Source organism: Glycine soja, chromosome 17 (genome assembly GCF_004193775.1).
Source record: "Glycine soja cultivar W05 chromosome 17, ASM419377v2, whole genome shotgun sequence".
NCBI lineage: Eukaryota > Viridiplantae > Streptophyta > Magnoliopsida > Fabales > Fabaceae > Glycine > Glycine soja.
The window spans coordinates 4328862-4343293 of record NC_041018.1 but is presented as its reverse complement, the minus strand read 5'-3'; the positions used below and the strand labels follow the sequence as shown (position 1 = coordinate 4343293).

Sequence of the window (14432 nt, the reverse complement as noted above, 5' to 3'; positions counted from 1 at the left end):
AACAAGGAAGAGAGTGACACCTAAATTATAATTAATTAATTATATGCGGTTTCTACTTTCTATAGCTTAGAAAAGAAAAAGAGTTCACCTGCAGATTAAGAAAAGAAAAAAGAGCTCAAGTGGGTTAAATGTAGACAGAATAATAATAGGGTTGGATTTTCTATGAACTGTGTGTAATTTGATTTATAAGCCTAACTCGGCGCCATTGTAGTCGTTCATGCACATGTAAGTTAGGCAGTACTCAGTGATCTGCGGTGCGCAGAAAAGATATTTCTGCGAGACTACTATTTTTTTAATGGTGGTGAGATGTGAAGAAGATGCAGACATAAATGAGCTAGCTGACGACTCCGTTTTGCATATTACAATGACGCTAACGGTTCAATTTCAATCACCCCGTGGTGCAAAAACAATACTCCGTACACAGCATGCATATGGTCTATATAATGATGCTTGTCTGTTTTTTTTTCCCAGCAAAGTTTTTCTATGATCGACGATTCCATCTTTAATATATTGTTAGGGTTTGTTAATTTTTCAGTTGAGTAAGAAATTAAGAACATTTTTTTAGAGTTTTGGTACGCTGGCTTTCTATTTATGCAACATATATCAATAACTATGTTAGAATGAGACATGGAAATGACAGATTTTTGAACATGTTCTTGTATCTTATAGGTTAAAATTTATTATTTATCTTTGTATCTGTTGGGTATCGGATATCTCAAATCCCGTTCCATATCTGATTTAAATTAGAAAAATTTTTTTTTTATAAAAAAAATATTAAAAATTTGATTTTAGAAAAAATAAATTGATTGTTAAACATTTATTTTTAACTACTTATATTAAGTGGCGGGACGGGTTCGGGGGTCAGGACGGATGTAATAATCTCATATCCGTATCCAATTTTTGGTTATAAAAAAAACTCATACCCATATCCGATCAACTCATGTATTATTCGTCAAAGTCAAGACGGAGTGAAACAAATATACATGGATACAGAGTTTTTTGTCATGTCCATGTCACAAAGGAGTACCCCATGTCCATGGGCGGTTTCAAGGCCCGGCTATCCTGGGCAATTGCCCAGGCTCTGGCTCCGCCACTGGGCATGGCCTTACTAGGTGCCTTGTGGGTGCTGGAAATGAACGAAGGAGCTTCCCGAAGAGATTTTGAGACCACCTTTGCGAGCCTTTTGTTGTCTCGACCTGAAGATGAAGTGGTCGTGAGTGTGTTGCACAGAGGCCACGTCAGCACCCCACAGCTATGGACAAGTTGTTGGCGAGGACTTCACCCCTTTTGCCTCCTTGTTACCCGTTTCCTTTCCTTTGTGATCATGCTTTTGTTCTTACTCTGGGATGTTCTCGCATACGATGCAAGCATCTTTTTTTACTACACTGAGTATGCTCTTCTTCTTTTACATTCTTTATTATCTAAATCTTAGTTTTTTTTCTCTAAAATTAAGAAATTGTGGTACTGTCTCTATGCCAAATACTTTAAACTGATTAAGAAATGTCATGCCTAGGGTGGCAGAACTTGTTTCCATGTCCATAAAGATTTTATTTTCTTTCTATTGTTTGCCCCAACACTCAATGTATTCCCTTGACTAGAAAACTATCGAAGGAATTGAATAACATGCCAATTGTAGTGTTTATATAGGATTATGAAGAGTTGAAGACTTTTTAATTGTATTGCATTTATTTGCAGGTGGACTATCATATTGGTTACCATATATTTTGCGGTATGTCAACAATGACAAATTGACAATCCCATCTGTTTTAAATTTGTTATCTAAGATGGACTGGGATTTGTGATGGTAGGTAGGGGGATCTAGCAATGATTATTAGCTTCCTTGTTAATTCCTATGCTAATTCTTCGGTCCACTTTACCTAACTTGACCAATAATAATATTTTTTTATTACTTTTATTTTCCCCGTGCTCTTCTTAGATATTCTCATATTCGCATACTTTTTTGGATGTAGATTTTTTTTTCTTGAAAATTTGATGGCACAACCGTAACTAAATTTTTGCCCAGGCTTTATTATTTCAATAATTTGATGGCACGACCCTGGGCAATCTTTAAATTTTTGCCCAGGCTTTATAATTTTTCTGGCTCCGCCACTGCCCATGTCTATTTAATGAAAATCTCGTAACAATAATATAAAATGGGATATAGATTAACTGCTTATCTACACGTACAATTCACAAACCGTACATGTATTTGTACCCGTATTACCTATCTGAAAATGATGATCATCCGTAGAATAATTTTTTTAATATACATGTGTGCTTAATTTTTGTTATTTAAAATAAACAGACATCATATTTGTCACGGTTATGTTCCTGTGAATGCGAAATCGACTTTACAACATAAGTTTTCTTTATTTTACTAACGAATGAAACAATTTATCCAAGAGCAAAATTCTAATGATTAATTCTCTGCGGGAAACGTTTGCTACACAAGACAGAAGTTGTATTGTTTTTCGCTTATATATTGGGGGCATTTCCAATGTAGAGATCCTTTTCAATTTAGATTTTTATCGCTTACTCAATCTTAGAACGTTAAAATTTATAATTTATAATCAAAATTTTACTTAATTTTATTTGAAAGGAATTTTTTCTCAAAAAATCAAACTGAAGCATGTATTGTGTCTTGAGCTTAAGATGTAGTTTGCCATTTTGTCCCTGTGCTGTTTTTTTCCCCTTGGTCCAATGCTTTTGTTTATGGTCAGGATATACTGCTCACCCATGGGACCGACACAACAACTAAAGGGACCAAAACTAATTTTTTTAAAAAATACATTAAGAGAGCCAACCGCACCACCTACCAGTGGCCAAGAACATCACATTTGTTTTTTACACCACTGAGTCATCCTTCTCTAATTGCTACATATACAAGCTCCCGAGTCAATATTTCATTGGGCAAAGCAATTACATAATCTTTTCCTTAACTTTCACACAACACAAACATTAATTCTAAAAGTAGTAAAAACTGAAAAAAAAGGGATATATTTGATATTTTTTTCCAAAATAATAGGAAAACATAGATAACAAACACATCTTTAGAAAATATTATTTTTTAACCGTTATTCGATATCACTTTGAATAGATCTCATGTTGTGCTGCTAAGTATGAAAGAAAAGGAAAAATAAATATGTATGATGAGAAAAAAAAAAAAGTCTAAGAAAAACTTAAAGAGCATAAGTGAGATTACTTGATATGAGTATTTTATACTAAAAAATCAAATAAAATCTATAAAAATCCATATCAAAAAGCAATCCATCAAAATTTATATGTTTTTGAATACCAAAACATGTTTTATAAGTTATAAAAAAATTAATTGAATATCATCAAATTTTATTTCCTTTAAAAAATTCTAAAAGTCTTGATTAAATATTATAAAACTTATTTATACTATTTAAAAATCCTAATTAAATGTTACAATCTTTTTCTTATAATTCTTTTAAAAAATCCTTTAAAATCGTTATCCAATATACCCCATAAATTACAACTCCATTGTGGCGCTGGAAAGTTATTTACTAAAACTGAAATTGCAATTTCTTTTGTCTAGCTATAGACACAATATCGAAATGAAAAATAGACCAGTCTCGTATTGCAATTAGACGAACAGATTATATTAATTGTTTATAATAATAAAAAATGAATCGTTAAGTTAAGTTTAAACTTTCAGTAAAAATAAAAAATAAAAAGAAGTTAAGTTTAAACTTTAAACTAAAGTATTCGTTCAGACTTATCACGAGACTTGGGCTGGAAATGAGAAAATATTAACGTGAGTGAGTACTGGGCTTGGGCTGGACTCGAATCAAAGGCATGCCATGCATGGTGTACGATCAATATTATTTGGGCTGGATACGGATCAGTCAATCCATAAGCCCAATCCTTAAGGTTTTTTTCTTCAAAAATATGTTTTACGAATTAATGATCCAAGCAAAAATTGAACATATGACTTTCAAGTTATTAACACGATGCTCTAATCAACTAAGCTAATAGGTCAATTATGTTATAAACTAAATAATGTTATTATATATAAAACTAAAATTTCGAATGTATATTTAATGCGCATGTAAATTTAAATAATAATTTTGTGATAATTAATTTGGATATAACTCATACGAATTATTTAATTCATATATTTTTTTCATAAATAAAAAAATATTTACTATTAAAAAATTAATTTATTAATAAATTAAAAAAATATATGGATTAATTGATTGAAAAAAATTTAAAAAAAAATACTTATGAATCACGTAATCCATATAAATTATATGGATTATATAATCCATGAAAACAAAAAACACTTAAGGATATTTTTAGAATTTTGTTTTAATGTTGGGTGCACAAGTAATATGTCTGGTGCACCTAGCAAAGCCCATATTATTTTGGTCTAGGGGCCGAAAAGAAAGAATTGATTTTTCACATATCTAAAAAATTCAAAATACACTCAAGCATACAAGCCAAGAAGAAGAAGAAGAAAACTGTTTATAACTTCAAATTTTATTTAAAGATAGTTTTATTTAAAATATTTTTTCTCATTTTTATTTTTTAAAGAAAAATTGTCATCATTTCTTTTAACGGTCAAATAATCATATAATTCAACTAGTTACACTCTAAAAAGTTTTTTTTTTAAATAGTTCCAATTCAATAATTTTAGGTAAAAAAGATGTTATCATCCTCAATCTTTTTCTCACTTCAAGTTAATATATATTTTCACCTTTTACATACACCTGATTTTCCTTTTTATATTGGATGTTATTGATATTTCCCATTATTATCAAGATGTAAAAATCATCGGATCAAAGTGAATGTTATATTTTTTTCCTATACAGAAGATTAAAAATCATATTACAACTCCCTATGTTTTTTAACAAAATTTTCAATTAGGCCCATGAACTTTTTTTTAATTGGGTCCCTATTTTTTAAATTGGATTCTCCTATCTAATTATCGTCATAAAAAAATTACAAATACCTAATTAGAAGTGTAGATAATAGATTAGTGAATCCAGAGTGTGGTGTAAGAACAATTAAATTATTTATGAAATGTTTTTGTAAAGTTTTAACATCTACATATTAATTCAATTCAACTATTGTTTCATGAACCTTTTACAATTATTTGATTCTACAAGAGATTAAAATTATGAAAATAAGACTCTCAAAATTACAAAAGGCCCAAATTAAAGCACCAATCCACGTTGTCTGTACCCTAAATAAGTTTTACGGTTAATCTATAGCCCTATGTGCCTAACTTTTTTTCATTTTTTTAAATAAAAAATAATAGAAGTTTTTTTTTACATAAAAGATAATAAAAGTTAATGGTTGGTTTATGAAAGTAGTAGTTTTATAGAGATAAAATAATGATCATGGATGTAATTATACTGTTGGAATAAAATGAAGATAAAAATATATACACCACAATATTCAATTACCGTTATATATATAGTTATTGAATAAGACAATCAAACAGGAGAATCCAATTAAAAAAATTAGGGACCCAATTAAAAAAAAGTTAAGAAACCTAATTGCAATTTTAATAAAAGTATAAAGATCTGCCGATCAATTTATTAAAAAAAATTAAACAAAGAGCCCGATATCCACTTAATTTTGATGCATGCATGCAGCAATAGACTATCCTTTATCTATCCACTCTCATTCTTCCCTCGTTTCTACTCTGCTATACGTCTCCTTGTATTATCCTAGCTAACATAGTTAATGGCACTCCTTGTGGTATTTACTATGGCTTTAATTATTAATAAATTCTTTGGTTGTTCAACTTTTTTTTTCTCCCTCGCTTCTATTCTCAAAAAGCATATGAAAACAATAGTACAACTTACGTATCCAATTTCAGTTCCTTCAAAACACCCGTTTCACTCTCAATACTCTTCCAACCAACTTATTAATGTCTTTTGCAAAAATGTTTGAACTTTTTTTTATAAATAATTTTATTAATTTTGTACTTCAATCTTTATACTTTTTATTTTTATTAATGTAATGTAAAGTTACGATGACCAACAGTAACAGATTCAATGTAGTGTTATAAATCATGTTTAAAAAATATTTTTAAACATGTAAAATCATATTTTGCAATTATGATAAACAATTCTTATTGTAATAAAAAGTTGTTTTTAATTATTAATAATTTACTTTAGAAATATATCGAAATTTATTTAGAAATAAAAATAAAAAGGATGAATTGAAAAAAAAATCTTAAAAATACTTTCGTTGAAGAAAAGTTTCTAAAAACGTTACTGTTAAAATAAAATTCATAAAAACGCTTTCACTAAAACATATTTCTTAAAAACGTTTGCAATGAAGATTATATATTCTAGTTTATAGGACAAGTCAATCATACCTTTTGTGGATAAACCTAACGGAAAGAAACAACAATAAAAGAAACCCAGGAAAAATTAAGCTCTATAATGACTTAATGAGCTACAATACCGCAGCTAGAAGCCTAGAAGAAGATTCAACTGAAAAGGTTTCCCAATTTAGCAAAAAGACTTTTTTTATAGTATTTAGCAAAAAGACTTATTAAAATATAGATGGAATTTAAAGACTAGTTAAAAAGGGAAGAAACTCAAGAAAGTGAAAGTCGTCTATTTACAAAAATTTAATATTTTTTTAAATATTAATAATTAAATTGTAGCTTCTCTTGATATTAAAACGGGACAACCCATGCATCCACACAATAAAAGTTTGAGATTATCCAGTGAGGCAAGTGAACATACATTGTTAAGTACTACAGACTTTTGTATTGATGGGGCTAAATGCTCCGAACAAAAAATGCACAGATTAGTATTTTAAGTATGGATGTATCTATCTAAAGTGTATGATTGAATTAGTCAAATTAATATAATTTCTAAAAAAGAATGTAGTTTGTCATTGACCTTTTCCAATACATGAAAATGGAATGAACGCGGAGAGAAACCGTGGCTGCAGCTGAACTGGACCACTGTTACCTCCCACTTCTGTTTTTTTTTCCCTCTAAGTTTATTTTTATGTTTTTGTTGCTGACCTTAATATGAATCTATAAAATGAGCTAGCAAACTAAGTACAAGTAGACCTTCTTTATAATTGGGTCCTGGGGCATTGAATTCTCTTCTCACGTGCTTAAGCTGAACTATAAATTCCATTTGGGCATTATAATCACTTACTCTGCCTTTATTTTAATGTTGTGTTTCTTTCATAGAATAAAAACATTATTTTTAAGAAAGTGAACTTAACAATATCATATTTAATATAAGTTTTAAAATTATTTTTATTTTTAAAATATAAAATATTTTTATTTATCTCATTCTTATAAAGATGGGAGTTTTTTTATGGGCAAAAGAAATATCTTAAAATAAATATAATTTTCTAAAAAAATAATGTAGTTTATCATTGACATTTCGCAATACATGAAAATGGAAAGAATTGGAATGAAGAGTGGGGGTTACTTTCAAATTTTTTTTTCTGATAGGAGGGGGTCACTTTCAATTATAATTTCCTATTCACTTCATTTTTTTAGGGGATCTTCACTTCATTCTTATACATTTATTAATTTTTCCACTTTTTCCAATTTTTAATTAAATATTTTTTCTAAAACTTATATTTGAAATCTTGTATCGTAGGTGAACCCCTATCCCAATACCATTGAATGATTATGGGACTCATCGGACGTTGGTTGATCGTCCATGTTAACCCATGAATTGAGGAAAGAGCAAAACATTAGCTCTCTTCACGGTCAACAGATTGGTTTATGCTTGCACGAAAACGTTGAAGGTTGAACACATTATTGTTGTTGACATTAAAACAATCATCGTAAATGTCAACCAAACTTTTGTTATGTTTAATGAAGTTTTGTAAGTTGGGCCTCACCCCTCACCAGCAGCCCAGACTCTGGCCGAGTTCTACCTAGTTAGATGCCATTTTGTTGACAAAAAAGAAAAGTTAGATGCCATTTCCCCTCTCTCTAAGTCTCAATTATTGCAGTACTTATTAGTGCTCTGTTTAGTTAAATGGGAAATAATGTACATGTGCGCATGAAAGCATATTAATTATTAGCATAGTATAGAAATATTATCATAGAATAAATTCCTAACAAATATCAACTCTCCAGATCAGATCAAATCAAATCAAATGCGTATTACTTTCCCTGGTGTTAATTTACATATTTTAAATTCAGCAAGAAAAAATGTTTATATTTTATTCCCATCTGCGTTGAATTAGAGTGACAAAGAGATTCGAACGTGATTTTTTTAGGGTAAGCACCATGATAATGTTTCTATTCCTCGGTGTCGAGGCTGACCAAATTAGGCATTGACCTAACACAAGGAATCAAATTGAGTAATCTTTGTTACTTTATTTCTTCTTTATTGAAACTATATGGATTGCTTTTTTCATCGTATTGGGAATCCACGCTAAAATTCAAAATTAAAGTTCCATTTAGTTGCAATTTGCTTTTTACCCGTTGCCATCTAAGATAGATGGTCAACCATAAACAAAAGGACAAAATGGAAAAGGTAAAGGGAGAAACTTCCGAGGCAATCACTATAATTTTATATAGTACTGCACTGTATTTTAGTAGTGGAATGCACTCGATGGTATATATACGTTAGCTAATAGCAAAGTCTTGGAAGTCAACAAAAAATAACCTCTTAACTTTTGAAGGAACAATCTTGTTTCTCATAAACATGAAAAGCCAAATTCAGGAAATAATATAACCCAAAGTGATTTATTGAAGTGCTCTAATAACCAACAAGTTTGCATTGATTTCCTTTCTGTGTGCTAGGCAGGATATCAAAGTCAAAACCCATCACAAATGTCATATTAATAAAAATGAAGTTGTTTTCAATATCAGTACAGTATAGTTAATGGATGAGGGCGCTTGAAAATGACAGGATTCTACATAAAAGTATAGAAATAAATTGGCCTTTACAGAAGTTAATGGTATATTTGAAAAGGAGGAGAAAAAGAAGAAGAAATATATATAACATGCATTTTCTCATATTTGATTGAAAAATAAAATAATAAAAAGAAAGAAAAAGTTGCTTAAAACCAAAACTTAAAACTTTCTTTTTTTTCTTCTTTAATTTAAATTTCATTTTTTCCTTTCTCGTTATCTTTCCCATTGTTTCAACTTTCAAACACAGTTTAAAGTTAACAAATACTAGTATGATTTATGTATTGCAATGTTAAAAAGATCGTCCACAGAATCATATATTTTAAATTAAATAAAATAAGAAAGAAGAAAAAGGGAATCAAGTGATGAGGAAGGCAAACATAGTTAGTACATTACAGTACATGCAAATGCAATTGCGTTGACCACGTTGGTTGCTTGGGTTGGGGAAATACTTGAAGACAGTGAACGCGTTATAAAATACGGTAGGGTTCACAAAATCATCAGGGAAGAGAAATTAATTAATGAACGAATGAACAAGAAGATACCAGACCATGAGTATGGCGGTCATGATGTATTTTTCATTTTCATGCTAAAGACTTTGTTTTAGTTGCTTTGGCACTTTCTTTGGGGGCTTCGTACCAAGAAGTGGTGGGACCCACCACCAACTCCTCCTTTGGACCTTTACAGTAAGTAAACATTGTTTATGTCGCGGTGCGCCTTTTTTGTATTAAAAAAAAGTGATTTCGTAAACAACATTATTCTGGCCATTACATGAAAAAAAGAGAAGTAAAGTCCAACCAATATCTATGCTTGGATTGACGAAGCTTGGTTGACTTTCTGACCCTTTTATATCCTCCTCTTCCTCTCTAGTTTCTCCCATCCACACCAAAAAAACAAAAAAAACAAGACACCAACCAAAGTTTCAGTTTCTCTCTATTCTAACGTTGTTGAATGGCAGTAGATCTGGCAAATATTAGGATGGAAGAGAATATGGCGATTCAAGAAGCAGCTTCCGCTGGGTTGAAGAGTATGGAGCATCTGATTCGCGTCCTTTCTTCTCAAATCCCTTCTGCTTCGTCTTCTTCTTCTAACGCACACCACCACCGTCTTAATCTCAACCACCTTGACTGCGCGGAAATCACCGACTTCACTGTCTCCAAGTTCAAACAAGTCATCAACTTGTTGAATCGCACCGGCCACGCTCGCTTTCGTCGCGCACCTTCTCATCCTTCTCCTTCAATTTCTCCCTCTCAAACTCAACTTCAGCCACAACCACAACCACCACAGACGCTGACTCTTGATTTTGCAAAACCTGTTATGGTAAAGTCAAATCCCAACCCTAACCCTTCTTCTACCGATTTGTCGGTTTCTCAATATTCTAAGACCAAGGACACAACCACCTTTAGTATATCCCCTCCCATGTCCACCACCACTTCTTCCTTCCTGTCATCCATCACCGCCGACGGCAGCGTCTCTGACGGCAAGATCGGCCCCGCCATCCTCGCCGCCGGCAAGCCTCCTCTCTCCTCATCCCACCGGAAAAGGTGTCACGACGCCACTCTCTCCGCCGGAAAAGCCTCTTCCTCCGCTCACTGCCATTGCTCCAAGAGAAGGTAAAAATTATAAATTAAATTTTTAGACCCATTTCTTTAACAAGGTAGCACTTCTCAACAATAAATAAATTAAAAAAAGAAGAAAATTAATGAATTTTTTCGGGATTTTTTTTAAATAGGAAATCTCGTGTGAAACGAATGATACGTGTGCCGGCGATAAGTTCGAAGATTGCCGATATCCCAGCGGACGAGTACTCGTGGAGAAAGTATGGTCAAAAACCAATCAAGGGATCACCTTACCCACGGTATGTATTTTATTCTTACCCTTGTGTCATATTGAATCCGTCAAAGTCAAACATTAATCTCGACGCCTTTCAACTTTGGAACCGTCGCATGATATTTGTTTCTTCCCACAAATCTTAATATTTTAACATTCATCAGAGATTAATTAATTAATATATCTTTTTTGTTGTTTGCAGAGGGTATTATAAGTGCAGTAGCGTGAGAGGGTGTCCGGCGAGGAAGCACGTGGAGCGAGCCCAGGATGACCCCAACATGCTCATCGTTACCTACGAGGGAGAGCACCGTCATCCGCAACCGCGTCTGCCGGAAACTTCTGCCGGCGCCGCCGCGGATTTTGTCTCTCAGCCTGTTTAAGCGAGGGAGGAGATCGGCAAAGCATGGCACCGACAGAGATGAGTGATTTTGCAATTAACGGGGGGAAAGAAAAAGAAGGGAACTTCTTGCAAGCGAGGGAAAGAAAAGAAAAAGAAGCCAAGTCAACTTTTGCTTTGTTGTGGACCAAAAGAGTCGTCTACTGGATGGATAAGGACTTTTATGTAAATTTGACAAAAAATTATGAAATACTATACTTAGACATGTTTTTTTGTTCTTATTTAATAGACATTCATTCACTCTCGACCAAACAAAAAACTATTTTAATTTTTATAAAAGTCGATAAATAAATTATATTGAATGAAAGTATAAACCTTTACAGTACACTGACTGGATTTATTTTTGTGTTGGTTGGATTTAAATATTACTATTAAAAAATTGGGGAGATCTGATGTAATATAATCCAAGTTGAAAGAAAGAATAAGATTCCATGGGCACAAGGGAAAATGTGAAAGATGAAGTGCAAAATGGAGAATCTGAGTAACTTGTCTATGGAGTGTGGGTCCCGCGCCAGCTGATTCCAATCTTTGCGGTCTTTTCTATCATAAAATCACCCCTTCACATTGTCAATGTCTTCTGCTTTCCTACATTTCAAGATATTTTTATTTTAATTTAGGAAAATAAAATAAAACATTTATCCTCCTTCCGTTTCGTAGATTCAAAAATATTTTGTGTGATTTTATCGGTTACACCACTACGGATTAAAAATAATACTCCAATCGAATAAAAGCATATAAATAAAATTAAAATTGTACGTTTAGATACTATAAATTAGCAGTAAAAAAATATACTAAAAATTAAAATACAACATTTTATAAAAAATTAAAATATACAATTTAAATTATACATAATTAAGAAAAGAAGACTTGTACTCTTTACATTTTTAATTATACATTTCTTTTGAATGTATATTTTTTGTTAGTTAAAATTTTCAAGAACACACTTTTTAATATATTTTGTTGAATGTACAGTTAAAATTTATTAGAAATTACATTTTGTGGTTAAAAAATCTATTTATATACGATTAGAAAAAGTCAAATATTCGAGTGAATTACGATTTACGACCACAAATACAATCGTCCCACGTCGTACAACACTATTCATGTGGCGCTGCCACACTTCAAATTAACTTCAAAGTTTGAAGTCTTCAACACTTTCACAAACTCATTTGGATCGAATGACCAGTCTTCTGGTCCCTCTTACAACTCTAGAAACTTTAATTTGGGATCAACATTCAACATCAATTTGCTTCGAATCTACATTACCTTTTGGGAATGCATATCATAATATCATATCATATGCATGTACTTATAATTTCAAGAGTAAAACGTGTTTTTTGTTTTCGTAAATATTGTTCTGTTTAATTTCAGTTTTAAACATTTATTTCTTTAAATTTTTAAGATAATTAATTCTGCTGTACTATTTAATAATGACATGATGATATGCATTTAATCTTAATAAATTATATGGTGCTGTAAAATATTTGCTAACTTAATATGATTAGATCCACGATACAACGCTATTAAATAGAAACAAACTAAAAAAATCAAGACTAAAATAAATTAAAGAAATAAAATAAAATAAAATCTTATTTATAAGAACAAAAAAAAAAACATTTAAGATTAATTTTAAATATTCAGCGTTTGCTAGCAAATAATAATTATTTTTATAAGTGGAAATTATTCTAGGCAGAAAAGATTATAATAAGAATTTGTTTTTTTAGAGTGTAAAAAACCATTTTTTATTATTTGAAAAAGAAGTTGACATTTTCAATAACATCGTTAGATGCTTACATTGCTGAAACGTAGTTGGCGTGGAAATAAATAATACAAGGAATTCATATGATACAAACAAGGAAAATTAATTTGTTTTATGTTTTGTTATAATCCGTAGCTTTCTTATCAATATGATGTAGCATAACGGTAGATAATTATGTTCCTTATGATCAGAGCTTGATCCCCTTGAATATATAACGGCAGATAACTATGTTCCTTATGACCAGATAATACTACGCTTATAAATTGTGCATGTGTTACTGTGAATATTATTATTGTACTTTAAAAGAAAAAACATATTTTGTAGGGATATGGTTAAACTTGTTATCCAATCGGATAAAAAAAATTGGATTGGGTTTGTGAGTTTTTTTATATACCGGATTCAATCCAATTCGATTATAAACAGATTGAGTCGGATTAGATTATAATCGGGTCTTAATATTTTTAAAAAATATTTTGTAAAATTTAAACTTTTTAGAATAATAATTTATTTTTTAAAATTTTTTTTAAGTATATAATAACTAAATACAGTTAAAAAATACTGAATTGTGAATATTTAACTAAAGAATTAATGATTTTAATGTTAATATAATATTTTATTTTATATAGAAATAAAATATTATATTAACATCCTAAAACATAAAACAAAATCAAAATAAAGATAAAAATAACAACTTTAAAAAGAAAAAATATCATGGATGATTTAATTTAATAATTTAATAAACTATGTGAGTTAAAAATTAATGTGTTTTATATTTGATAATTCATTTATATATAATAAAAAATTAATTATATATTATGGATTGGATCGGATTGAATTGGGTTTAAAAAAATAAAATTTATTATTCAATTCGTATATGATTAAATTTTAATTAAATTGGATCAAATTCAGTCTAAATACATTAAAATTCAACCTAATATAATTGAGTTGGATCGAGTTTAGTCATGCTTTGAACCCAATTCTAAATTATCCCTTATATTTTGGTTGTAGTTTTTTTCTTTTTCAATTTTCGGGCAAAGCCATCACCAATTCTTGTCTTTGGGTATTTGATTATAGTGTTTTTTTTTTCACGCTGGTCCTCAGCTTATAGGCCTATACGTGTGAATTTGGATGGAGAAGTTAAAGTGGGGTTTTGCTTTGGGCACTAGCACGATTATTGGTACATTCAACCAGTTATGTTAAGTGACAAAAATATTCTTTATTTAATTTTTAAAAGTGTTTTTGTTTTCTTCTCCTGCTACAATCCTCCTTGCGTCTTCTTCTTCCTCTGTTTGTGTATCTTCTTCGTTGTGCCTCTGGCTGTTGTTCATGCCACTGTTTGCGCCACCAGTGACCGCCATCGTAGTCATCGTGCTGTTGTCCATAATCGCCGTAAGTTTTTTTGCCTATCCTCTCCGTTGGATTTATTGCGCAGGCATGGTTGGAAGAATTGGGGATTCGTATAAGGCATACGAAGCCAATCAGTACAATAACTTATTAATTTAAAATTTAGTTTAAATAGTATTTATTTAATAGATATATATACTGTTGTGTATTTTAAATAT

At 30.7% G+C, this 14432-nt stretch overlaps 1 protein-coding gene across 1 annotated transcript; it reads left to right on the top strand.

Annotated features, from left to right (window-relative positions):
• Nucleotides 1–9684: 9684 nt before the first annotated feature.
• Nucleotides 9685–11351, top strand: LOC114393976 (probable WRKY transcription factor 11). The gene is made up of 3 exons (XM_028355506.1): nucleotides 9685–10497; nucleotides 10617–10742; nucleotides 10917–11351. The coding sequence occupies exons 1-3, from the start codon at nucleotides 9836–9838 to the stop codon at nucleotides 11092–11094; spliced, it is 966 nt and encodes a 321-aa protein (XP_028211307.1). The 5' UTR covers nucleotides 9685–9835; the 3' UTR covers nucleotides 11095–11351.
• Nucleotides 11352–14432: the final 3081 nt, after the last annotated feature.

What these genes read in the sequence shown, in the direction of transcription:
- LOC114393976 (XM_028355506.1), top strand. Translation starts at nt 9,836, where the DNA reads ATGGCAGTAGATCTGGCAAATATTAGGATGGAAGAGAATATGGCGATT. An exon ending in TGCCATTGCTCCAAGAGAAG is followed by an intron (nt 10,498 to 10,616) that starts GTAAAAATTATA and finishes TTTTTTAAATAG; the next exon opens with GAAATCTCGTGTGAAACGAA. An exon ending in AAGGGATCACCTTACCCACG is followed by an intron (nt 10,743 to 10,916) that starts GTATGTATTTTA and finishes TGTTGTTTGCAG; the next exon opens with AGGGTATTATAAGTGCAGTA.